At 39.0% G+C, this 26,095-nt stretch overlaps 1 protein-coding gene across 6 annotated transcripts in view; it reads right to left on the bottom strand.

The window, feature by feature from the left end:
• The window catches only part of ZNF532 (zinc finger protein 532), an 81,039-nt gene that overhangs the window by 20,559 nt on the left and 34,385 nt on the right, over positions 1 to 26,095 (bottom strand). For all 6 annotated transcript variants that reach the window (XM_073343648.2, XM_073343650.2, XM_073343643.2 and 3 more), the window contains 3 exons: positions 16,724 to 19,086; positions 8,703 to 8,884; positions 4,680 to 4,856 (listed from right to left, as the gene is read on the bottom strand). In XM_073343648.2, the coding sequence (XP_073199749.2) occupies positions 4,680 to 4,856; positions 8,703 to 8,884; positions 16,724 to 19,066 (2,702 nt within the window). In that variant the 5' untranslated portion in view covers positions 19,067 to 19,086. The remainder of the gene's footprint in view (positions 1 to 4,679; positions 4,857 to 8,702; positions 8,885 to 16,723; positions 19,087 to 26,095) is intronic.

The following is a 26,095-nucleotide window of genomic DNA, read 5'->3' as shown; positions in this document are numbered from 1 at the left end:
TGTATAGAGCCCTGCAAATCCGCGGATACCTGCTTTATATCCACAAACCATGTTTACGGATCACGGATAGACACGGATCCAAATTTTATATCTAGAGCTTTGCAAATCTGTGGAGATCCACTTTATATCCACGAACCATGTTTGCAGATCGGATATCAAATTTTGTTTCTGTACAGGGCTCTACAAATGTATTCCACAAAAATGCATGTTCTTCCTTCTGCATATGGCTCTAATGATACACCAGTTCATACTCAGAAGAAGCATGTCATTTCATATCCACAAATAGGGGAGCCAGCTCAAAAGAATTAACCTGTGAACATGACCTGATACAGCTCAATACGGTCAAGATTAATTCAAGAAATCTTTTGAACTCCTTCAATGTGAAACAGTCATTTGTAATTTCTGATCTTAGGGTTTTTTTGCTGGCTGTGAGAAGGCCCTCTGGCTCCAGCCTCTGCTCCAGCTTACAAACTGCTCAGAGACCCTTGTGCTAGTCAAACATCTTGTGTAGTTTATTTACAATGTGGGTTCCCCATACCTTCATACTATATACAGCTCTGCTTCAACAGTCCTATGGAGCCCCCAACTGCTAAACCAAGCAGGGATGGGAAATCTCTCTCTTCTCCCTGTTACCTGCTTTCTCCCCTCTACTTCCTTCCTGTGCCTAATACCTTAATTAGCCTTCCAGCTTTCCTCCACCACAAATTAGGCACAGCTCTGTTTAACCAGCCCCATTCTGCATTATTTGATTAGAGCTGCTATGACCAGAGTGCTGGATCAGCTGTTCTTGCTTAGCACTCTGTCACACTGGCTTTTACTACTACTACTACGAAAAAAAAAAAAAGAAAATCAATCACATAACTAAAAACTGTTTCCTTACTGTTCAGCACAGCAATCTAAAAGTTTCTGAATTAAATGTTGGCATTTCTGAGCCTACTGTCAGAGATGCCATCTTGCTAAAAAGGAACATAATTCGCAGCAACGGAAACATGGGAATTCAGGGTCAGAGCCCATACATTAGTTTAAATTCTGCTTCAATATAGGTTTGAACAATCTGAAGAATAAAAATATACTTTGGAATATTAAACAGGACAGTGTCAAGTTTAAAAGGCTTAAAATTAAACATAACGATGGATGCTGCACTGTTCTTTTACTCTGCTGCCTTGAGGTTTTTTTGAGCATGCAAGATATTGAAATATAGAGCCATGCTCTCTGCGTTTCAGAGCGGTAAGATAGCGCAGAATTCTTGAATATTTTAATACCCTACCTAACAATGGAGAAAGCAGGGAGAGGAATGACAGCTTTGTGGCAAAGGCACTGGGTTGGGATTTAGGAGGTATGTAGATTCCACTGAGTTCAGCTGGAGCTTACTCTCATATTTCTAAAAACAGGATCCTGAGGCTCAAATCCTAACTCTCCCACAGCCCTTGGGTAAATCACTTAATCTCTCTCTAAGCCCCTCTGTAGTAAACTGGAAATAATGCTTCCCCATTTAACAGAGGAGTTGTTATGCATCAAAAAAGGCACGTGCAGAGACAGACCAAGGTGCATCTGCCTTGACCTTGGCAGGCAAGGTTGGAGACTGTTTAATGGTGGGCCTCTCTCACTTAACTGCAGTTGGAATTCTCTTTTTCTTGATGACATGTGGGTCTTGTGAAGGTGCAAGCCTAGCTCAGCACTCCCAAAGGTTGTGGCTAGTAGTGAAGACAAGCCAGGTAGAAAAGACTGATGGGGGACAACATCTCCTGGAGAAAAAACACATCTTGTCATGAAATGGCCTACCTGGGAGAACTTTAGGCCATAGACAATTCTTCCCTGACAGAACAGCATGAAACCAATGAACTGAGACTACCTAGTATTTCTGAGACTGCCAAAAGTGACTATTGACAGCCCTGCGAGCAAAAGTGACTGAAAGAAACAAGCTCTCTTGAGTCAACTGCTCTGCAATACGTTAAGCATTTACCAAACACTATCCGTATCTTTTCTGGTTTGTCAGGCAAGCATTATGAAGGAGAAAAGTGCAATAACAGTGCTGAGGAATATTAATGATTATTAAGCTACACTAAATGGAAAAGCTATATTAACTAGAGTGCATTCTAGAAGGTGTGGAAAGCAAGGGCTTTTTCTGTTCAGTTTGAAAGGCAGAGCTATATAGAGGAGCTTGGGAGAGAAGAACTGAGGGACTAGATGTATGTAAAAAATTACTCCAATTTCTCTAGTACCTCTGAATGCTGGTTGACATGGTTGACAGTCGAGAAAGTGTGGACCAAATTTAACATAATCAGAGAGACATCATACTAGTTTCTAATTTGTTTAAGGCTCGTGGTGTTTGCATCCTAAATTACAGGTTTCAGAGTAACAGCCGTGTTAGTCTGTATTCGCAAAAAGAAAAGGAGTACTTGTGGCACCTTAGAGACTAACCAATTTATTTGAGCATAAGCTACAGCTCACTTCATCGGATGCATACTGTGGAAACTGCAGAAGACATTATATACACAGAGACCATGAAACTATCCTAGCAACAAAGCCCGTTGCCAACTGTGCCCACATATCTATTCAGGGGACACCATCACAGGGCCTAATAACATCAGCCACACTATCAGAGGCTCGTTCACCTGCACATCCACCAATGTGATATATGCCATCATGTGCCAGCAATGCCCCTCTGCCATGTACATTGGTCAAACTGGACAGTCTCTACGTAAAAGAATAAATGGACACAAATCAGATGTCAAGAAGTATAACATTCATAAACCAGTCGGAGAACACTTCAATCTCTCTGGTCACGCAATTACAGACATGAAGGTCGCTATCTTAAAACAAAAAAACTTCAAATCCAGACTCCAGCGAGAAACTGCTGAATTGGAATTCATTTGCAAATTGGATACTATTAATTTAGGCTTAAATAGAGACTGGGAGTGGCTAAGTCATTATGCAAGGTAGCCTATTTCCCCTTGTTTTTTCCTACCCCCGCCCCCTCCCCCCGACGTTCTGGTTAAACTTGGATTTATGCTGGAAATGGCCCACCTTGATTATCATACACATTGTAAGGAGAGTGGTCAGTTTGGATGAGCTATTGCCAGCAGGAGAGTGAGTTTGTGTGTGTGTGTGTGAGAAAACCTGAATTTGTGCTGGAAATGGCCCACCTTGATTATCATGCACGTTGTAGGGAGAGTGGTCACTTTGGATGAACTATTACCAGCAGGAGAGTGAGTTTGTGTGTGTATGGGGGTGGGGGGTGAGAAAACCTGGATTTGTGCTGGAAATGGCCCAACTTGATCATCATACACATACACATACACATTGTAAGGAGAGTGATCACTTTAGATAAGCTATTACCAGCAGGAGAGTGGGATGGGAGGAGGTATTGTTTCATGGTCTCTGTGTATATAATGTCTTCTGCAGTTTCCACAGTATGCATCCGATGAAGTGAGCTGTAGCTCACGAAAGCTTATGCTCAAATAAATTGGTTAGTCGCTAAGGTGCCAGAAGTACTCCTTTTCTTCATCCTAAATTAGAGACCATTTCCACAAAACCATAATATTACACTTTTGTCCTGCAAAGCAATTGTAATATGGATGACTTATCACTGTAAGCAAAATACTTGCTGATTCACCTGTACATTGTATTCTAAGTTTTACATCAGAATCAAGTCAGACACTGATGATTGTTATGTCAATTTATCAATAATATTATTGCACTGTAAAAAGTTATGAAAATACCTTTATTATATCACAGCATAAACCTGCAATTATTTTACTAATTAATGAATAATAGTATAAGAACATAAGAACGGCCCTACTGGGTCAGACCAAAGGTCCATCTAGCCCAGTATCCTGTCTTCCGACAGTGGCCAGCGCCAGGTGCCTCAGAGGAAATGGACAGAACAGGTAATCATGAAGTGATCCATCCCTTGTTGCTCATTCCCAGCTTCTGGCAAACGGAGGCTAAGGACACCATTCCTGCCCACCCTTGCTAATAGCCATTGATGGACCTATCCTCCATGAATTTATCTAGTTCTTTTTTGAACCCTGTTATGGTCTTGGCCTTCACAACATCCTCTGGCAAGGAGTTCCACAGGTTGACTCTGTGTTGCATGAAGAAATGCTTCCTTTTATTTGTTTTAAAACTGCTGCCTATTAATTTAATTTGGTGATCCCTAGTTCTTGTGTTATGTTGTGAAATAAATGTCAGTGACCATCATGTTTTCCCCAGATTGTAGGTTTATGCCTGCAAATAGAACATTAGATGGAAACAGTACTCTGTTAGAATTATAAATGTCTCAACACACTTCAAAAACAGCAAATACGTTAATCGTTTCGACTGTCACTACTGTTACTCTAGTTCATGATAAAAAATGCAGCTGATTTAAAATCATTTAGTTTAACAATGAAAAAAAAACCACTGAGCAAGACTGAATACAGGTAGTTTCTTGGCTGCAGTGTATCAAGTTTTCTGTGCTATGGTTAAAAAAATCTTATTGTTATGTTCATGGAAATCTTATCCTTGCCAAATAAATGACTAGAAAATGTGACGTACTCCACACATTATCAATAGTATGATAAATGGTGGGTTATGCAGTATGTGACTTTTAACATTATAAATACAACAGAGAATGTAATTGTACTGGTTATTAAAATATAGCATTAGAGTAAGAGCAAAAGATTAATATTGCTTACTTTGGTTCTCCTATCTTGATACCAGGGTGTTGTGTATAGGCATGGGAATGTGTGCTGGGTGCAGATTTAAATGCCATGGGACAGATAGGACACTTGTAGAAGACTTCACAGTGGGAACCTTGAATGTGAGACTTGAGTGCAGCCACATCAGAGTACACAACATTGCAATGTACACAGCTGTAAGAGAAGAGGAAAAGAGTCAATCTAACATAACACAAAAGTGTACTAAAATAAGTGGAATCAAAACTGGGTTTTAGGCAGGTGGAGGAGGGAGGATTATGTATTCAATCTGATACAATAATATGATTTGATTGGTTAACAAAGTACAAATCAGAGAGATAAGGTGGGTGAGATAATAGCTTTTACTAGACCAACTTCTGCTGGTGAGAGAGACAATTGTTCCAATAAAAGATATTACCTCAGCCACCTTGTCTCTCTACTATCCTGGGACCGACACGGCTACAGTAATACTGGAAAGTACAAATCACACATTAAGATCCAACAGAAACAAAGTGGTTATAGACCTAAAAAAGAAAAAAAGATAATAATTAATTTGCAAGATCTAAAGCCAGAGGACAAGATTTGATAATAGCGTTATGCCAGCAATAGACAGAATGGCCAGTGGAATCTATTCCATCTGCTGATTATAAATAAGAACTTTTTAGACCCTATAGGCCCTAGAAAACACATTTTTATCAGGAGTAGTAGATTGTATGAAGAACCATATTGCAATCTAGAAGCTACCAAAAATGAAATACAACAAGAATAACAACTTTACTATATTTATTCAGGTTTAATTTTAATGAAAATGTTTTCTTAACTGAGTGATTTTTCTCTGTACATAGTCAAATCAATATTTGGACAGAGAAGAGTAAACTTAAATTCAGGGTGACTACGCAGGAGCTTTACAATCCTTTCTAAACATCAGGTTGGAATTCTGAAAATATTTTTCTAAAATATGCCTTTGAAATCTTAGTGTCTCTGACACCTTCCCCCAATTCAATCTACAGCAAAGCAAGTAACATAAATTGAGTTAATATAAGACCACAGGAATTTCCATACTAGATCAAGTCAATGGCCCATTTAGTCCAGTGTCCTCTCTCCAGTATTAGCTGCTTCCAAGAAGTTCCAAAAATACCCTGTAGTGGACAATTATGGAATAACTTGCTTATAGGGGAAGTTTCTTACTAACCCCAATCTTTTGGAAGTTCACTTTGAAGAATGAAGGTTTATATCCCTTCCAAACTTTATTTCTATCTAATATAATTATGGAACTTCTCGTTAGCCATATAAATGTCCAATCCTTTTGACACCCACTAATCTGTTGGCAACGAGTTCCACAGGCCAATTATGCATTGCATTTAAAAATATCCTTTTATTGGTTTTAAATTTGCTTCCAATTTCATTAACTGTCCCCTTCTTTTCATATTAGGAGAGAAAGGGTAAATTCACTCAATTTACCTTCACTATATCATTTATTATTTTGTATCTACCTGTTCGTATCTTCTCTAAACTAAACAGTTCCTACCTTTTAAATCTCTCTTCTTATGGAAGATTTTCCATGCCTCTAATTATTTTCGTTACCCATCTCTGAACTCCTTCTATGTCTGTTATATCCTTTTAGAGATACGGTGATCTTATGGAAGAGAGATAGCATGATGATATAGGAAACATATGCCATTTTTCAGATACGGCAAGCCAAAAGAATTAGGAAACTTTTTTTGAAAAGGAAAGCACAATTTTTGAGCCCTCTTATCTCACAAACACATTGTCTCTGAGATACCTCCAAATTTCTAAAAAACCTCTACTTCAGCATAACAACATATACGTGAAATTTCAGGTGATTTGGCTTAAATCTGTTAAAGATGGGAGGGGCTCAAATGAAACTTATAAATGAAAACGACCTTCCATCTTAACTACAGACACACAACTCTCCACAACACTAAGTTTTAAGTATCATCATCTTTTTACATTTAACTCCATATTAGTTCTACTTCTAATGTACTAGTGATATCACATTCAAGAGGGTTTTTTTTCTTTCCATGAGTTTTTTTCCTTATAAATAAAATAATCCACAACTATAAGCATCCACTGCTGACTACAGTCTGCATGTCTGCCTGAATACAAAAGTAGCTCTGCTGAAGATCTGGGTCCCCCTCAGGTCCAGGTCCCCCCTCCTGGACTCACTGTTGCAGCAGCTTTTTTCCCCTCAGTTTGAGAGAATCCAGCTTGAGTCAAGTGAGCTGAATTTCCTCAATTTAATTAGCTCAATCAGCTAGTCTAGATCACTGGCATCAAACAGCTTCCTTAAATTATTGGACACTGTTTGGAAAGGCAGGAGGAAATACATCCTTCCTCAAGAGCAAGTTTGGTGTTGATTCTGAGGGTTCTAATGAGGAGAAGATGGATTCTTGATTGTCTTAGATATTTTTGTTTTAGGATCATTGGATGGAGAGGAGAAAAGGAACTTTGACGCAGATTGTGGTGAAGGGTTCACACAGTTTCTCATAGGGTTTTGAAGAGAAATCCTGGATAATCTAGCACCATTGTCCTGATTCATTGTGGAAAGTAGATTTTTGACTATGAGGGGGTCTTCTCGTTGCAACGGCCATATGGGTAGAGGCCAGGTGTCTCTGAGGAAGACGTTGCATCTGAGTCCCACAGGTGACTGAGGTATAGGAAGGGAATGGGCTGGGGATGGAAGACACGTCAAAAACCTTCCCCTTCTTCCGAACACCCCCTGCTTATTCAGGAGACGGGGAAGAAGGAGAGAGAGAATAATCCAAAGATACTTTGGGGCAGATGAGAGTTGAATCTTTGGCCTGACCTACCCAGGTCACCAAAACCAGAAAGATCCTGCCACAACATCTGCCTAGATGCAGTAAAAGGGCTTCATCCTCCCCTCAGAGTAACCTTAACAGAAAACTTTTCAGCCATCCTGATAACTGAACTGTGTTTGCTTGAGGGGAAGACATACTATCGGCTGGTGGGATTCTAAATCACACCACTCTATCTTTAGGAAGCCAGTTAAGACCGACTGCAAGACTATATTGAAGTGCTATGCAGAGGCCTGCTGTAGGAGCTGGGAAAAGAGAGGCTATTCTGAGCTGTTGGCTTGGTGCTGCTCTGAGTGTTGGTGGAAATCTAGGGACTGACAGAGTTTCAAGGCTGGTCAGTGAAAGGCTAGAGGTTTCCTTGATACTCCTCCAATTCTTGTTACTCCACTGACAGTTGCTTCCCAGCAGAAAATGTAGGGGAAACACAGGAATTAAAAAGAACGAGGAGTACTTGTGGCACCTTAGAAACAAGTACTCCTTGTTCTTTTTGCTGATACAGATTAACAGGGCTACCACTCTGAAACAGGAATTAAAGACTCTCAACAAAGAGCCAAAGTAGCAGACTGTTGCACTCTCTGATGGACAATGTGAACTGGTTTAAAATATAATGTAATGGTAAATCCAGCAGCGGGAACCTGGACTTCCCCAACTGGGGAAAAAGAGTGAGAACAAGAGAGGCAGAAAGACTTCAATAAAGTTGCCTCCTGTATCTGATAGACAGGTGGAGTACACCCATCAGTGCTTTAAAGATACAGTCTAGCAGTAAATACGGAAAAGATTATCATTATTTTACCAAGACTATCTAAAAGTCAGCTTACGTCTTTTTTTAAAGAAACTAAATTGGTAAAACGTCTGAATTCATTAGCTTAGAAACTGTATGCCTTAATATGACATCTCATGGCTGCATGAAATTAGTAGTATTCTGATTGAGTACCATACATAAGCACATGCCCAAATTCATAGCTGACACCCAGCAAGAATTTTTATCCCAAAATGTGTAATACAAATAGTACTGTAGCCATGACAACTTTAAAATAATAAAGCAGCATCTTGCAAGCAACTGTCACAATAAAGAGAAACTATTTCAGTTTAAGTTTGAAAAACATAAAAGAAACCCATTACATATATATATACATATATATAAACTGACAACATATTTTAGTTACACGTGTGTAATCATACTGACCGAAAACCAACTCTTCGTGTGTAATGTAGGCAGTTCTTAGTGACGTGGGTCTGGAAGTGGACCGATCTGCAGATTGCTCCACATTCAGGACACGTATATGGAGATTTATGCTGATGAATTCTCTGGTGTGATGCAAAACTGCACTGGTTAGGAAGCAGCATCTGGCAGATATTGCAAGTCTTCTAAATGATAAACCAAAATAGATAAAACAAATGGTTTGGTTCAATGATATGCTTTCTTCTGTCAAACATTACAGCACATTTTAAAAAAACCCTGTGTTATGGTTGTGATATAAACCAACAAGAGCAGGCAAATTCAAATGAAGGCCCTACTCCTGGATCCCTTTGTAAAACAGAGGCCTCTAAATTGGACATTCTGGGCCTGATATAAAGTCCCCTTTACACACCACTCTGGCACTGTGAAAGAGCCTAAAGGTCCATGTGAACTATATTTATGCTCTTAACTCAGAGCACCACAGAAAAATCTACGCCACCAAAATAAACTTAAATATGGTGTGTTATCTTTACTTTTAGATCTCCTTGCTTATGTTGGTTTTTTAATTGTAACATTCAGAGTACCACTTAATGGGGGGGGTGTTAATTTTTTTTAAAAAGGTGGTTTTAAATATATTTACCCACAAGACCAGAGTATTGTGTATGCATTGTAAGTATTGCACATGTAAATAAGAATTAAATTTATGTAAAACATTTCTAAAGCTTTTTTTTTTTTAAAGGAGTCTCTGTAAGTGCAATAGCCACTTTCCCAATCTCAAGCAATTATTTTTGGTTTTCAAAGTAACTAATTAACTAAAATCCTTTAGTACATGATTGATCACTTGTTAAGTCAGAATCATGAGCACTTTTTGGCTGCTTTGTGCCATTCCAGTGATGGAATGCAAATGATGTAAATCGGATGTAAACACAGATTTAAATTGGATTTACAGCTCCTTTCCATCACTGAAGAGGCACAAAGAGGCTGAAGGGTACCTGTGAATCTGGCCCATATAGGTTTTAGTTACATAAATGCAAAAAAGCATCTCTAAATAGCTAGGCTACAATCCTGGACAGATTTATGCTCTGTGCTTGACTTTAAGCACATGAATAGTTCCAATGACTTCAACTGAACTATTCACATGCTTAAAGTTAAGTACTGGATGTTAAGTCTTTGCAGAACAGGATCCCTAATTCTTCTTTTTAATACTTTGTTTGTTTTTTAATAACAAGATGGTTATAATAAAATAATAAAAAGTAATTAATAAGTGATTGACCCAAGGCAGAAAGCTACAAGCCCCAAGCTGAAGCCTGAAATTAAACTAAAAACCAAAACCAGTAAATCTCTTACGTCCTACACTTTAAACCAAGCTATAATATACATAAATAATGGATAGCTAATGTACAGGGCTTCTGGTGCTTTTTGGTATTTCTATTTTTTCTTCACGAAAAAAAATTAGAGTAAGGAGGTCATCGTCCGTGAGAAAGTATAACTTTTAAAATGTTCAATTTCTACTGTAATGGATTCTAGGGTCAAATTGTCAAAAGTGCCCCTTGACTTTCAGTGGGACTTATACTCTTGAGGGACTTAGGCACTTCTGAAAATAAAATCGAGTCTCCTAAGTGATGTAGGCGCTTTTGAAAATAAGACTTTTGAAAACTTTACCCTTAAAGTAATGAACTAAAACGCAAAACAAAAAATCCTCTGTCAATTTGTATTAAAGACAGACTTATTGAACTACTGATTAAACAAAATTGTAATTATGAAATAATACAACACAGTGTGTTTATTCTTGCTGTAAAAGAGTCTGTCCCCCGCAAATGGTAGGCATAATATGAAAATGACCATCTCCTCTAATTCTGGACCATTTTCCTTTGAATAATTCTGTGTTTCATAGTAAAGTCCAAAGCTGCTCCCTCACGGTATGTTGCAATTCTAGTCATAACAGCAGAATCAAACTTGCAATTGTAAGCACAATAGTAGAATGTTATAAGTAGGACCCTACCAAATTCACAGCCATGAAAAACACATCAGGGTCTTTTGTGTACAGATTTCACGGGGGAAGACCAGCGTTTCTAAACTGGGGTTCCTGACCCAAAAGGGGGTTGTGGGGGGTTGCAAGGTTATTTTAGGGGGGTTGAGGTGTTGCCACATTTATTTCTGCGCTGCCTTCAGAGCTGGGTGGCCAGAGAGTGGCAGTTGTTGGCCGGGTGCTCAACTCTGAAGGCAGTGCCCCGCCAGCAGCAGCACAGAAGTAAGGGTGGCCATATCATACCACGCTGCGCCGTTGCCTTCAGAGGTGGGTGGCTGGAAAGTGGCGGCCCAGCTCTGAAATAAGGGTGGCAATACCACACCAGGCCATCTTTACTTCTGTGCTGCTGCTGGCGGCAGCGCTGCCTTCGGAGCTGGGCTCCTGGGCCGCGGATGCCGTTCTCCAGCCACCCAGCTCTGGAGACAGGGCCGCCGCCAGCAGCAGCAGCGCATAAGTAAGGGTAGCAGTACCGCAACCCCCTCTACAATAACCTTGCGACCCTCCAACAACTTCTTTTTGGGTCAGGACCCCTACAATTAAAACACTGTGAAATTTCAGATTTAAATATGTGAAATCATGAAATTTACAATTTTTAAAATCCTATGACCGTGAAATTGACCAAAATGGACCATGAATTTCGTAGGGCCCTAGTTATAAGTAGCTTAAATGTGGTGCTGACTCATCATTATTGGCAATTGAGTCTATGCACCCATGTAAAGTTAGGGCCTAAACCTGCTCCCACTTAAGTCAGAGTTTTGATACTAACTACAAGAACAGGCCCTTAATAGTTACTGTGAAAAATAACATAAAGGGGTTAATTTGTTTTTTAAAAGAATATTAGTAAATACCATGAACCAAAGTAATCCCTCAAACAATTTAACAGTTTGAGAATGTTATGCTTATTCTAACATGGAATATACTTTTTATTAATATTATGGTGATTCTCCACCAGGGTCACAGGCATGTTCCAATAAGGATTGCTTCTCTGAGTAGGATTGCAGGATCAGACCCTAAATATATAAGATGAAATCCTGGTTTCATTGACGCTAATGGGAATTTTGCCTTTGACTTCAATGAGGCCAGTATTTCACCTGTAAAGGAATTCTTTTTTAAAGATGCTATTTTGTACTACTCTCTAATTTTAGAAACCTGACAAGAGACAAAGTTCATTTTTATTCCTTTCATAATGCAGGATCTCAGTCTAAATGGTTTTGAGGACCCATGCAAACCCAGAAAAAAATTACATATAGTTTTATTTTAAAGAAGAATGTTAAAATGAAGTATCTTGAACTCTACACTGAATTAGGGAGTTTAATTTCATGCAGCTCACTCTTAAACTTTACTTTATAATCCTGATGGCCCTATATGTTGGAACATGGCCTTGTTCTAAGCATGTGCCACAAAATGTCCTCATTTTACACACACACGCACACACACACACAAACACACACACACTTTAAAAAGCCAAATATTTGTTCTTAATTGTCCCAGTAAATAATTCCTGAAACACTGAATTATGACTTCCATTACTAATAGAACTAACGTGGGGTTTTAATTTTGTGTTCATCACAGGCTTCAGGGCAAAAGCCTGACTAACCATAACTCTATTTAAAATGTTCTTACCACATTTATTGAGCTTCAGTACCACTGCCACAATTTATCTTTTGCCATCTACGTATTAACAAGCAGTAATACAACAGTGGAGAATCTGGAGTATTCTTTGATTACATAAGAAAATGGCAAAACAAAACTTCTTATTCCAATAATAGAAATATATGGATTTTTCATATTCCTTCCAAAGTATCTTTGTTTGCAGCACTACAAAAGAAAACCCGGATGTTACGCCACAGAAAAGCCATACACCGTTACCAATCCCACTAAGTATTCCTCAATTTCAGAAGTGCCAGCAAGCAGTTTGCATAATTAGTCTACAACACTAACACTCCAGAATGTCACGAAACTCCAGCAATACTAGTTGTCAAAGTAGGCAGTTTACTACTTTAACAAGTGTAGAAAATATGTGTAATTGTAGCTGCTTACAAGAAGACACTACCAGGGAATTCTACAAGCCAACACTTCTGCTTAACACTTTACGTTGGGCTTAAGGTGAGCCTGAATTTCCACATCTATCATTCCAACCCACATAAGAGCAAACCATGTTTTTCTCAGTGTGACAAGCATTACAAGCATTCGGATCTAGGAGTAAGGAGGAAGAGGCTTGGGGGGAAAATGGTGGTGAGGAGAAATAAAAACCCACAAGACCAGTTAAGTCATATTAAGGGGTGGGCTACATAGTTTCCATGAGCGCTATGCAGTTATACCTCTAAGCCTATCTTACCTGAACATTTTATTACTTCAGGTTCACTATCTTCTCCATACAGCGCACTGACTCAATCCTGCACTTACACATGAGTGGGCCCATTGAGTTCAATGGGACTACTTACATGAGTAAAGTTAGGCCTTGTCTACACACTGTGGCAAATAACTCTAAGCGGGTGTAATTTGTGAAGCACTCTAAATGCTCCACATAGGCCCTGCTGGCATGCTCTAAATGGTACCTACTTCAAACTGACGTAGTGCTATACTGCCATGTAGATAAGCCCTTATTCACGTATTCATCTACAGTATTAGACACATAGTCCGTTTCCGTGGTGGTTTGGGTGGATCTTTCACAAAATAATAAGGAAGAGTTCCTATAATATGTGGAGAAGGACCTCCATGTTCAAACCGTTAGACCGGTGGATTTTTTTGGATAGTTTTTAAAAGAAACCTTCTAACCTGTTTCCGAGAAATATTTTTAAAAAGAAAAAATTGTTATCTAGACTAAACCAAAACACAACATTTGTGCTAACTGCACTGCAAGAACAGTTAAAAGCACACTGTGAAGATTGGTAACCCCCAAATAGGAGTTACTGTGCTTTCTATTTGTTTGCAAAATCCAAATAATTCCACATGTTCTTCCCGGCTCCCCCCAAATCAATCCACCTTTTCTGACCTCCTCTCCACCCCCCCCACTGCCCCAAGAAACAAGTCAGTCTAGCAACCCACATTCTTGAGCAACTTTACAATAACAAGCCAGTGCTAGGTAAAAGGAAGATCAAAAGTCAATAAAGAAATAATATTTCTCTTTCAAGTTTCTAAAGGGATATTATAATGAGAGAGAAAAATTCAAAAATGATTAATAAATACCTAGACAATGTCCTTCTGCAACAAACACTATTCCGACAACAATGCTTACACTGATTGATGATAGAGCACAAAAACATATCTTGTCAGAAAAATGTGATATACTGTTGTTGCTGAAGTGGTAGTGTTCTTTTAAGCTGCTTTCATGTTGGGCATTCCATCTCAGTTGTAATACTACTGAATGTAATAATGCACACATATAAAAAAGTGGTCAGAGAGGTTGCAACCATGTCTGACAAAGGAAAAAGACTACAATAAATAGGAAAAATAATTCATTTTTTTTAAAGAGGATTTTGCAAACAACAGAGATTTATAATATTTAAAAGCTATTTATTATCAGTGTCCTTTAAAAAAAAAAAAGAATTAAAATTAAAACTTTCTGCCCTTGCAGTGGCTTACTGAAATAATGGAGACCGATGTAGCTAAAATGCTTAGATTTTTTTTCTTTGAAAACAGAACATCACATGGCCAGACACTAAGGCCTTGTCAACACTTAAACTTTTAGAGGTTTTGTTACCAGTTAGAGACAGCCAAGTTGTTCACAGGTTATATGCAATACAGTCTAGTTTGTGTCCCTATAGCAGCTTTTCTGCCTTCATAACTGTATTTGAATGTCCACACTTCTGATTCTGCTTACTCATGTTTATATTAATACATTCTGGGGAAATCTGGGCAGCTGTCCCATAGGCCTCAGCAGAGGAAAATGTGTCCAAAAGACATGCACACAGCACAGAATAGCAGCACATTAGGCGAGAACATCCTAGTTTAGGGACAACTGGGAGGAAACAGCACAAGCCATGCCGATTATACAAACATGATTTGGTTTCTTTGCCCACCCTGGCAAAAACCACCAACAAAAACCCGGCATGATGGACCAGCATTTTTTTTCATGCTTTTCTGCTCAACTCTGTTCATTTTATCCTTACCTCATCTTCCCAGCCCACCCGCACTCCACATGTCCTGTCTGATATGTAGCTTCTGAGCTCTCTGGGGCAGGGAATGTCTTCTTTCTTACTTGCTTTTACAGTGCCAAGCCCAATGGGGCCTTGGTTGGGGTTCCTAGGCACTACCATAATATAAATAATAGTAATGGATTAGTTACAAAAAAGCCAACTGTACGCCAGCCTAGGCCTCTGACAGGGTTAGCTGACCAGTTACGGAGTTTTAATTATGTTGCGCATGGGCACAAAATATATTTAGAGTCAACCATGCCAATAACTGGTTCAACACTTGGTTCAAAATTATAGTGGGAGCAAAGGGTGAAAATTCACCATTCCATCTTCTTCGCCCAAAGCCTAAATAATCAGACTTTATGCAGGGATCGCTATAGCATTCCAAGGGTGGGAATCCACACATATCAAGCCACAGTAAGGCCATGAGATTTCACTGCAGGCTCTTTGTAACTATTATCCCAGCTAATAGCTGGAATAGCATCTGCTACTGTGTCATATAATTCACGCAATCCTGGATTCAGTGTTTCCACACTCATCTACCTTTATATGCAGGGCTACTTCAGGTGATGTGTACAAAGTGTTGCTTCACAGACATCCTACCAGCACAGTCCCACAATGTGTCTTAAGTAATATGGAGGCCCTTGTAAAAGCCACCTGCGTCTGTACTGTCCTGTACTCTGTACTGTATCAGAGGATTTCTTACTAAGTGCAAAAGCTCAGCAAGTCTATCCCTGCCATTGCCCATAAGAGGAAGAATGTTATACCCACACTCCTGTCTCTGGCGATCTGAGTGTATTTACTGGCTTTCCATTCACACATAACAGGAAGTTGCAACACGAAAGCCAGCCACATGCTTTGAAATACAGTAGAATCCTTTTTAATTGGCACACCCCAGGGAAAATCCAAATATGCCAATTAAGCAATGGTCTCAATTATCAGAGGCTTATAGACTACACTGTGCATTGGTTTATTTCACTTTTATTTAATAAGTTTATGTAAATTATGCAATGTACACAACATTTTAAAAATACTATATTAAGATAAATTTGACTCATTTTAGCAATCATAAGAGAGAAAGAAAGCAGTAACAAGAAAACAAATGGGCACACAGCTGGAAATATATGCTAGCAAACACCACTTTTCACTCCTATTTTCAGAAGGCCTGCACAGCAGGCACATCATTTAAATAGAGTTTGTGTGCCATTTATTCATTGCCTAGAGTCACTGTAGCACCCAAATAAGCGCCTAGCACACTTACGGCACTATAAGTAATAGAAATTGAAATCAAATCAAAGACACAATCAACCATAAGACAATCGTTCCCATTAAGTGCGTGTGCTGTTAAGGAGGGTGCCAATTAAGTGGATTCCATTGTATATTTAAATTCCAAAGCATAAAAAAGGATCACTACAAGTTCTCAGTGAATATCATTACCGATTTCAGTATCTCAGGGCACAGTTCTCAGAATCTTCCAGGGCTTTGGAGCTGTGCTCCGGCTCCACTCTGGCTCCAGACAAAAACCTGCAGCTCCACTGCTCCGGAGCTGCTTCGCGGGCTCCACTCCAAAGTCCTGGAAACTTCGCTAAATCTTAATTTTAAAAACCTCCACCACCCTTACAGATGTAAACTTTAAGACCTGGATCAAATCAGATTTTTCCAACAAAGTACACTCTAATTCTGAAAACAATGACATTCACTATTTTGTGCTTGCAGGTTTTTTTCCTATTTTTAAAATATTCTTTCAAGCATTTATTACTTCTCTCAAATGAGGTATGAATGTTTAAGTGAAAGCAAAAAACACATTCAGATCTCCTATTCTTATTGCTGAAACACTGGAATTTAAACATAAGATACTCTACTTGTCCACTTGTGTCTGCAGCCTGCTGGAAATGTGTAGCAAGAGATGTCTCATCTTGGAAAACTTCATTGCACTCCAAACACTTTAGACTATGTCTACAGAGTTTTGATGGGTCTTCATCTAGAGGCATAGCTGGAATGATAGGTGTACTTGCTGGGGCTGATATTACTGTTCCAGTTATGCCAGACTGTATCTTGGTTACAGTATGTGTGCCAACTCCCATTGGGCTTTGAAGAGTAGAAGATGCAGCAGTATTGCTTGAAGGAGACGCTATCATTTGATCTGCTGGGACTGGTTTTAAAATCAAATGTGAGCACTGCATTACAACTCCTTTTTCCTTATGTCCACGCGCATGAGAAAGAAGACTGCATTTATTGTAGAAAACTAAATTTTTTGTACAATGGTTACATGTCACTTCAATTCGCACACTCCTCCTATCATAATGCTGTGTCAGACTCTTTTCGAGAGCAAACGAATCACCACATTCCAAACACTTGTAACCACGTGTTGGTAATGTTATACCTGCATTGGCAGGAGGACTGAGGTTTGGGACGTAAACTGGGACAGGATTAACACTGCTCAGCACCTTATTGAATGCTTCCACTACAGAACTCTGCAGAGATGACACCACCTGGACACGTGACACTTTTTTAGAAGGCTGTGAGGCTGCTGCAGAAATTATTGCCTGCTTTATTTGTTGCTGAGGTTTTGTTAGCACTTGGCGGAGTTCAGAGGTGGTTTGAGCACCTTGAGGCAGAAGATTAAGGTTGGCAAGATGGACTGTCTTTGGCACAAGTTTAGCGCTGGCAAGGCTTGATGCTGGCACCACAACAGTCTGCTGCTGTATAGCATTTGCAGCTTTAATAATGGCACTACTGGCACTTTGCACAGAAGCAGCAGATATTACAGTGGCTTTCACCGTAGTATTGTTAGCAAGCTTCAGATTAATCACTTGTGATCCTGCTGTTTTAACTGCTGAAACTGGGAGAAAAGCAGTAGCCACAGGTTTAATAGTGACCTGCTTTGGCGCAAGTTCTGCAGATGCAACAGCATTGGTGACAACTGCTGACTGGAGAGGTGTCCTAGGAGGAGAAGAAAGAACAGCAGCAGAAGTTGGAGAGGATAGGAGAGATGTCATGGAAGCTACCATGGAAGCAGTTGGCTCTGGCTTTTTACCAGAGTCCAAATCAACTTCTGGCAACACCCTTGTAACTGTTCTCTTGATTTCCCCAGAAGAAGTTTTGATGGTTTTTATGCGAACTTTTGGAATGGCTGGCGTTGACCCTGCAGGAGAAGATGGAGACCCTTTGCTGCTGTTTTCACTTGATACACTTCTGGGACTATCGGGTTGTTTTATAGATGGTTTTTTAGCACCATCAATAAGACTCTGAGATTCAGGTGATTTCTCAATAGCCCGGGGACTTTCATTCATGTCTTTTGGTAATGGAGAAGATTCTCTTGAAGTAGACTGTAATTCGTTACTGGTATCTGTAGCTGCCTTTTTAGCACTCAGTGCTGCAATTGCAGCAATGCATGAAGAAAGCTTTGCTGATGACTTTGCTTTGGACTGTGAAATGCTGGCAAGATTTGTTTCACCTTTTTCAGCACCTAGTTTTCCATCAAGTACCCTGTTTTCAAGCAGCTTTTCAGAATTGTCTTTCATCAATTTGTCCTCTATTTTTCGGGCTTTGAATGGTTCATAGACACTTACATTCACAGAGTTTGTTTCTGTTTCTCTTTTAACACCTTTGTTTTTATCTATATTACTTGAAGCTGGAATTCCAGGTTTAATCAAGTTTTCCCCTCCAAGCATCTTTAGTTTGTCATATTCCTGCTGAGAAACTGATCCTGTTAACACATTTGCTCTGAAATTTGCACGCATCTCTTCTTTATCTGGAGGATCATCCACCTCTATTTTTTCATCATCATCAAATTCTTCAGCACTTGAGATTGGGCTAAACTGGTTGAAAGCTGACTCTTTCAGAGTAGCCTCAGAAGCTGACCCCTCCTCTTTCAGACACTTCCCTTCATCTTTACCATAACTTTCAAGAGCAGATGCTGTTAGAAAACCATTATGTAAGCCATTGCCTGTGGAATGGTGGCCATCCTTATCCACTCCTTCAGAAGACTCAATATTACGTACATTTTTCACAATGACGCTCACACCAACATCTGATGATGATGGCACATGAGAATCTTCATCTGTATGAGCATTCTGTTTTATGTGGTTTTCATGATCATCATGTCCAGACTCAATAGCTGCTTTAGGATCGACCATGTCTGGGATGTCAAAGGCTGCAAGAAGGTCGTCGAAGTCGGGGGTCTTCATATCCCCCATGGTCATGTATTTGTCTGGAAGCAAATCTGTAAAAAGAGCACAGAATCTTTATATCAGTACCTTAAACATCAAAACCATATTTTAATACTATATATCTATATCTATCTATCTATCTATCTATAAATAAAAATAATGCCCCTATACGTAGTTTGTAAATGTTTTTGCGAAGTGTTACCACACTTATTTCATCCATGAATGTATAGAAATGTTATAAATCACAATTTCTTTTCAGAGGTTAGAAATTATCCAGTAGCTGTCCAGGTCGAAGCGAACATGCCAAATGATTACACTGTGAGACCAGCACAAAAGAAGCCTTTGGGGATTATAATTTTCCCTTTTATTTTAGATTTACACTTTACTTTCAAAAGCACCCTACTCCTGTGCTTAAAGCCAGACACCTCTACATTATGGAACTTAAAAACCTAGATCTCTTGCACATTTGTACTTTTCACTGTTAGTCAAACCACTGAACATACCCAAAGACTGTAGATCAAATGCACTCTTAAAAAATGGCATTGTTCCATCACACTATCTTCTATATGACGTGAATGTCCAGAATACTCACTTTTCATTACAGCTATGAAAGAGGTTCCATCAGGATTAATTCCAATTTAGTATATTTAGGTTGATAAATTCAACTCCAATTAAATAGGCAAAGGAGTAGAGAGTGAGGAGTGTTGCCCATTATTTGACATCTACTGACTGAGACAAGATGGGTGATGTCGTATCTTTTACTGGACCAACTTCTGTTAATGAGAAACAAGCTTTTGAGCTACACAGTGCTCTTCTTCAGGTCTGGGAATGGTACTCAACTGTGTCACAGCTAAATACAAGATCAAACTATCGGTGACCCTCTTGAGTACCTTTCCCAGACCTGAGGAAGAGCTCTGTGTAGCTCGAAAGCTAGTCTCTGTCACCAACAGAAGCTGGTCCAATAAAAGATATTACCTCACCCACCTTGTTTCTCTAATACCTTGGGACCAACATGGCTACAGCAACAGAGCATATCTAGTGACTGAATCAATTAAGGTCATGAGGTCTTTGCAGTACTGGACATTTGAACTGTCTTCACAGTAAACAGTTAACCTCAGTAAGCTATTTTCCAGACTATTTTCAGTCATCCACTATGGCCCCGATCCTGCAAAGATTTACACACATGCTTAAATTTATGTACTGTGAGTAGTCCCATTGACTGTTAAGTACTTTTGTTATGGTGGTTGCCCTTTGTTAACTGTGACACTGCCCTGCAATCTTTCCTTTTTCTCTGCAAAAACTAGGCAGATTGAAATTCCTTTGAGTTTACAAAAGGGTGGATTATTAATTAACTGCCCCCAGAACATTTTCACAAGGTTAGAGTATGAGGAGTACCTGTAAAGGTCCTTTTGCCCCCCTCTACTCTAGGGTTAAAATCCTGTTAATTGAGCTGCTTTTAAACACATAGCATACCAACACTATTTGCCTGACCAGTGAATGTAATGCAGAAACATTTTTCAGATGGTCTTTAAACAAACACACCCTAGACTAAAATACCATATTGACCTCATTTGTAAAGTAATGATATCTGGTCTACACTGGGCAGACAAGCCAGTTTTCCTTAATGAAAATGGAACATTTTTGTCTATAAGGAAGCAGACCCTCAGATTGTAACAAAGCAGCAAAAACTAATCTCAGGGTTTGTCCTAGGAGCTTCAGATGGACAAAAGTTCAACTACAGCCTTTAGAATACCTAGTGCTTGAGATAGGAGATCTGCCTTGTGCAAATTCATAAGCATCTGGGAAGAATCTTTGCAAAGGCCTTGTCTATTCAGGAAAAATTACCAGCACGACTATTCTGAAATAGTTATTCTGCTACTGCTAGTCCACTACAATTTAACTATTCTAGAATAACTCACCCATGTAGACACTCTATTCCAGAATAAAAATGATTTTAGCCTGGAATAACTACTCTGTTTCCAAAGCAGAGTAGTTACTTCAGAATAAAGTCATATTTATTTCAGAACAGTAAGTCTATGCAGGGATTTTCCATTATAGCTGCCTGTCAATTTCCCCATGCACACAAGTCCTAACTCTCTGAAAACCTGATAAGAAAGGGTCAGGAGCTTGAACTTAGTGGCATGCTTACTTCCTGTGCAAGATACGCAGAGGGCTCTGCTTGCTACCATTAAACCAGCTGTTTGACAGGATACAATTAAAAGGGAGTACTTGGTCCTGTTACATATAGTTAACAAGACCAGGGATGGTTCAGACAATGCTGCCACATCTGCAGGAGGGGTCAGGGCATGGGTTCCCACCTGAGACAGAATGAAGTACTAGTGACATGTTTATTGCTTGTGAATCAGTGCTTTGATGGATACATGGTGTGGAGAACAAGGTGCTACTTATAGAACGAGGGCACTATTAGTGAGTATCATCCATTTATCACTAGGGGAAATCACACATTCCTCTGAACCAGAAATCTTCACTCACTACTCATTTAACTCCTCCCACAAATACATATACCTAGTCTAAACATAATACCTAGACTTCCCTTCCCCCACCCCATATCAGGCCATGGTCACAGCATGGGGTGGAAAGAGCTTGCTTATTAAATTCTGGGCCTTGTATGCAAAGGGAAACAATAAAATGGCTTTGCAGGGGCTCCAGCTTTGTTAGTGTTAACCCTGAACAAAATACTACATCACAGATGGCTAAAAGTCAACTGGAAGATGTTTCTGTGGGAAGGACACAGTAGTTCTCAACTATTCCACTGACAACCCAACCAGAGAAATACAGGATGCTGGGCCACAAATTCATAGGATCTCCTACAGACCATATACACAGATTTTGGTTTCCAGTGGAATTTACAATATCTTAATCCCCTCATGGAGAGATATCACTAGCCAGCTGCTCAGATTAGGTTTACTGAAGCACAACTCAGGACATGATACAAGTAAAATAAATAAGTTATTAAACAAAAATAAAATAAAAACAAATTTACCAGGCTATTGTGGTGGCGGTGGTGGGGTTTTCCTTTTTGTTTGGGGGACTCGTTTGTTTGTTTGTTTCTGAAGGCGAAAAATGGGATAGGACTGCTTGAATAGGTTTTTTCTTCTTCTTATTTTAAAACAATAATTCTGCATACAGGAACTACAGCATGCAGCTCTGTGACTATTCAGTAGCCTTCCTGCCTCTCTGGTTCTTCCATCTGTACTGAAATATCCAAAACGTTGTTTCATGCCTTTATCCTCAGCACTTTATTCTCCACATAATCAGCCAGCTGAGCTAGCCCATGCCTATATCTTCCATTACTGGTATACGAGGAAGATTCAAAGGTCTGAGCCTTAGGTGATGTAAATCAGTGTAGCTCCAATGAAGTCAACCCTCCACTATCTTTCTCAAACTTACCACAAGAGAGCGCTTAGGTATATGTACAGCAATAAAAACATAAAACAGGGCAAGACTTTTAAAAGTTTGTAACAGAGACCTTAGGCCCCCATACTTGTTTCAGATGTACTGATGCTACTCACTGCTATACAGTTCTCTTCAGCTATTTAACTGCAAAAGCTGAGAATTCTGCTCTTCACCTTAAATTTGACACTTAATTCAAAATCTGCTTTTTGACACCAGTAAAAATGGTTCAGGATCTAAAAATGAATCTATACTAAGGCTTCAGCCACCATTAAAATCTGTTTGGCTTAACTAGTTTTAGAAACAGAGAGTAGAATTTTAGAAAAATGTCCCCCATGTAGAACAGCCCTACAAGTCTTGTCTTGGGCCACATCTGGAAGAAATCATCACTACTTTGAAGAGTGACAGAGGCTTCACTAATATGACAGATTATGTTCCATGGATCACACAGAAGGCTCCCCAGACCACAGTTAGAAAAGATGACGGGGGTGGGGGACAGGACTACATTTCAGATAATCAAGGCCGAGATGCAACAGAATTATTTGCTTGTGACATTTAAACATGTGTGTTCAGTTTCTGTAACTCATTTTATGTCACCACATGACTGGGCTCCCTTAAAAGTTTTTAAGATGAGTTGAGATGTGATTTTTATAGATGAACTGACCGTCCATCCTGAGATGGGCTACAGTCTTGTTATAGTAAGTTCCCAAACAAGTGTTTGGGAACAAAATAATGCATATCTAATAGCTGGGTTTGGTGCCCCGATACACTAGTGAAGGACACCTTCAAAAGGCAGGCAGATAATATAAAAATCTAAAGACCAGGAAAATTGCCATCTTGTCTGTACAGTGACTTGAGGGTCCAATCCTGCCACTTTTGGAAACCCACATTTCTACCATTCAGCTGATAGCTACAAGTATCAGGAAGGAAGTTTCTACCCACCAGCCCACCCACACTGAATCCAAGACTGCAAGATCCAAGATATCTATGTCCAGATATCTTACTGATGCTTGGGTATTTACATTCCACTGAAACATCAAGCATAGGCCATTTCTGGAGACAGGATACTACTGGGTCTGAGGTATCTTTGGTTTGATCTAACATGGAAAACCCTATGTGCTATGAAAATCAGGAGACAATCTTGTACAGCCCAGGAATTTAGATCTCATGTGGCAGGCAGTCATCTGAGAAACACATCTGCAAGTCTACTTGTAATAGGGCTCTACAAGGGTTTGGGTAGCCAGGGAGCATCAGCACTTTCACTGTACATCACTCTTGGTGAGCCAACAACTAGCCATTCCATGGCAAGAAATGGCTGATATCTGTGACAGTGGAATTGGTTCCTCAGCAGACAAACAAATGAGAGAGGCTGGAGACTTTCCAAGGGGTTTAAAGGAAAGTTTTAATATAAAGTAGAATTTTCATGTTAAATGTTGCAATTATTTAATCTAAGCAATAATTTTTATTTTATACACAAACCCTGACAAAACTCTTTTTAAAAAGAGTAACAGTGAAACTCCTCACTACTAAATAAGCTCAGCCATCACCACGTTACGTTTACTAGCCTGCCACCTCAGATCAGTTCAGTTGCCATGGACTTTGCAAGTGCTACTGTGGAGGTAAATAATCTTTTCTTCATAGTCGCAGCATAGGATTTCAGAAATCCTTTGTGCTCTGACAGAAGAGACTCTGGACATCCATGTTGGAAACAGTACACAAAGAAGTGAACATAGCTGGAATTTTCAAGGATAGCCTTTAGCGAACCTATAGTCCATGTTCCAATAGCTATTAGAAAGACAAAAGAATATCAGATACCAGCATCATGTTTAAAACATAGGAGGATGTACCAATAATGTCAAACACTGCACTGAGGTCAAACAGGAAAATAATGAAGTGTAAGGGAGCCAAGATCAGAACAGTGGGGGGGAGTGGATGACCACAGTAAGGATTGTAGTTTCAGTGCTAAGGAAGAGGCAGGAGATATTGGATTGAGGAGGTGGTAGGAAATGACGTCATTAAAGAGATAAGATCACTATTTCCTGTCCTGTATTGAGAAAGAGTAAGTTACACATCGTTAACTTGGGGATGGGTGGAGGCCAAGAGTGGTATGATGGCTCTAATTTTCAGAATTAACGGTGTCCTCAAAAAAAGGAATGGGGAATGACAGAGGTGACAATAGAGAAAACTGGGTAGAGAGAAGAAATGGTTCTCTTTGTAGGACAGATGTCATGTGATGAGGGCAGTGACACCAGAGAAAGAAGAACAAGTTGCCAATAGCTACAGGAGATAAGAATTAAAAGGGTTTTCACAAATATAGCAGAGGAGGGAGAATACTTCTAATGAGAAAAAACAACCAAATGCAATGACGACGACTAAAAATGGCAAGGCATGTGAACTCAGTTTTAACATCTGTCTTTAACAGAAAGAAAGTTTGGACAATTAGGGAATAATAAAAAGGTTGTAAAAATACCTATGAATTAGAGCTGTCAATTAATCACAGTTAACTCATACGATTAACTAAAAAAAATTAATCGCGGTTTTAATTGCATTGTTAAACAATAGAATGCCAACTGAAATGTATTAAATATTTTCGGATGTTTGTCTACATTTTCAAATATATTGATTTCAGTTACAACACAGAATACAAAGTGTACAGTGCTCAGTTTATATTACTTTTTATTACAAATATTTGCACTGTAAAAATGATAAACAAAATAAACAGTATTTTTCAATTTACCTCTTACAAGTACTGTAGTGCAATCTCTTTATTGTGAGTACAATATTACAAATGTATTTTTTTTTTGTTACATAGCTGCACTCAGAAACAAAACAATGCAAAACTTTAGGACTGAGTGGACCTGTAGGCTCTACTTCCCGTTCAGCCATTCGCTAAGACAAACAAGTTTGTTTACATTTACGGGAGATAATGCTGCCTACTTATTTACAATGTCGCTAGATAGTGAGAACAGGCATTCTCATGGGACATTTGTAGCCGGCCTTGCAAGGTATTTACATGCCAGATATGCTTAACATACTTGTAATGAACACTAAATATATTTAAATAAATATAAAGTGAGCACTGTGCACTTTGTATTCTGTTATAATTGAAATCACTATATTTGAAAATGTACAAAACATCCAAAAATATTTAAATAAATGGTATTCTATTATTAACAGTGCGATTAATCACACGATTAATTTTTTTAATCGCACGATTAATCACAATTAATTTTTTTAATCGCTTGACAGGCCTACTATGAATAAAAAGCAGGAATTAGAGTGAAAACAGGGTGGATAAAAATCAAGCTTTTAAAAAAAATCAATTCTGGATTTTTATTTAAAATAAATGTTTTTAAATTTAAAAACTTATTTAAAATTAATTTGCAACCGACAACCTATTTATGGCCTAAGCTTCTAATATTAAAATTGTGTAAATTAAATACAAAAAATTAGCATTCAGCACTGAACTGGAGGAAGTCACTGGCTAAGCACCTGGGATCACATTGTTGAAGTGCTAAATCAACTTTTGACAGTAGTAGCCTCTTCTGCAGGAGCACAGAAAATAATTTGTTTATTCAAATAGTTAAATTCAATGATTATTTCATTCAAAGTTAAGAAACCAATTGGGATTTATTTTCCTCTTCCAAT

Source organism: Lepidochelys kempii, chromosome 5 (genome assembly GCF_965140285.1).
Source record: "Lepidochelys kempii isolate rLepKem1 chromosome 5, rLepKem1.hap1, whole genome shotgun sequence".
Lineage (NCBI taxonomy): Eukaryota > Metazoa > Chordata > Testudines > Cheloniidae > Lepidochelys > Lepidochelys kempii.
This window is presented reverse-complemented; position numbering and strand designations above follow the sequence as displayed.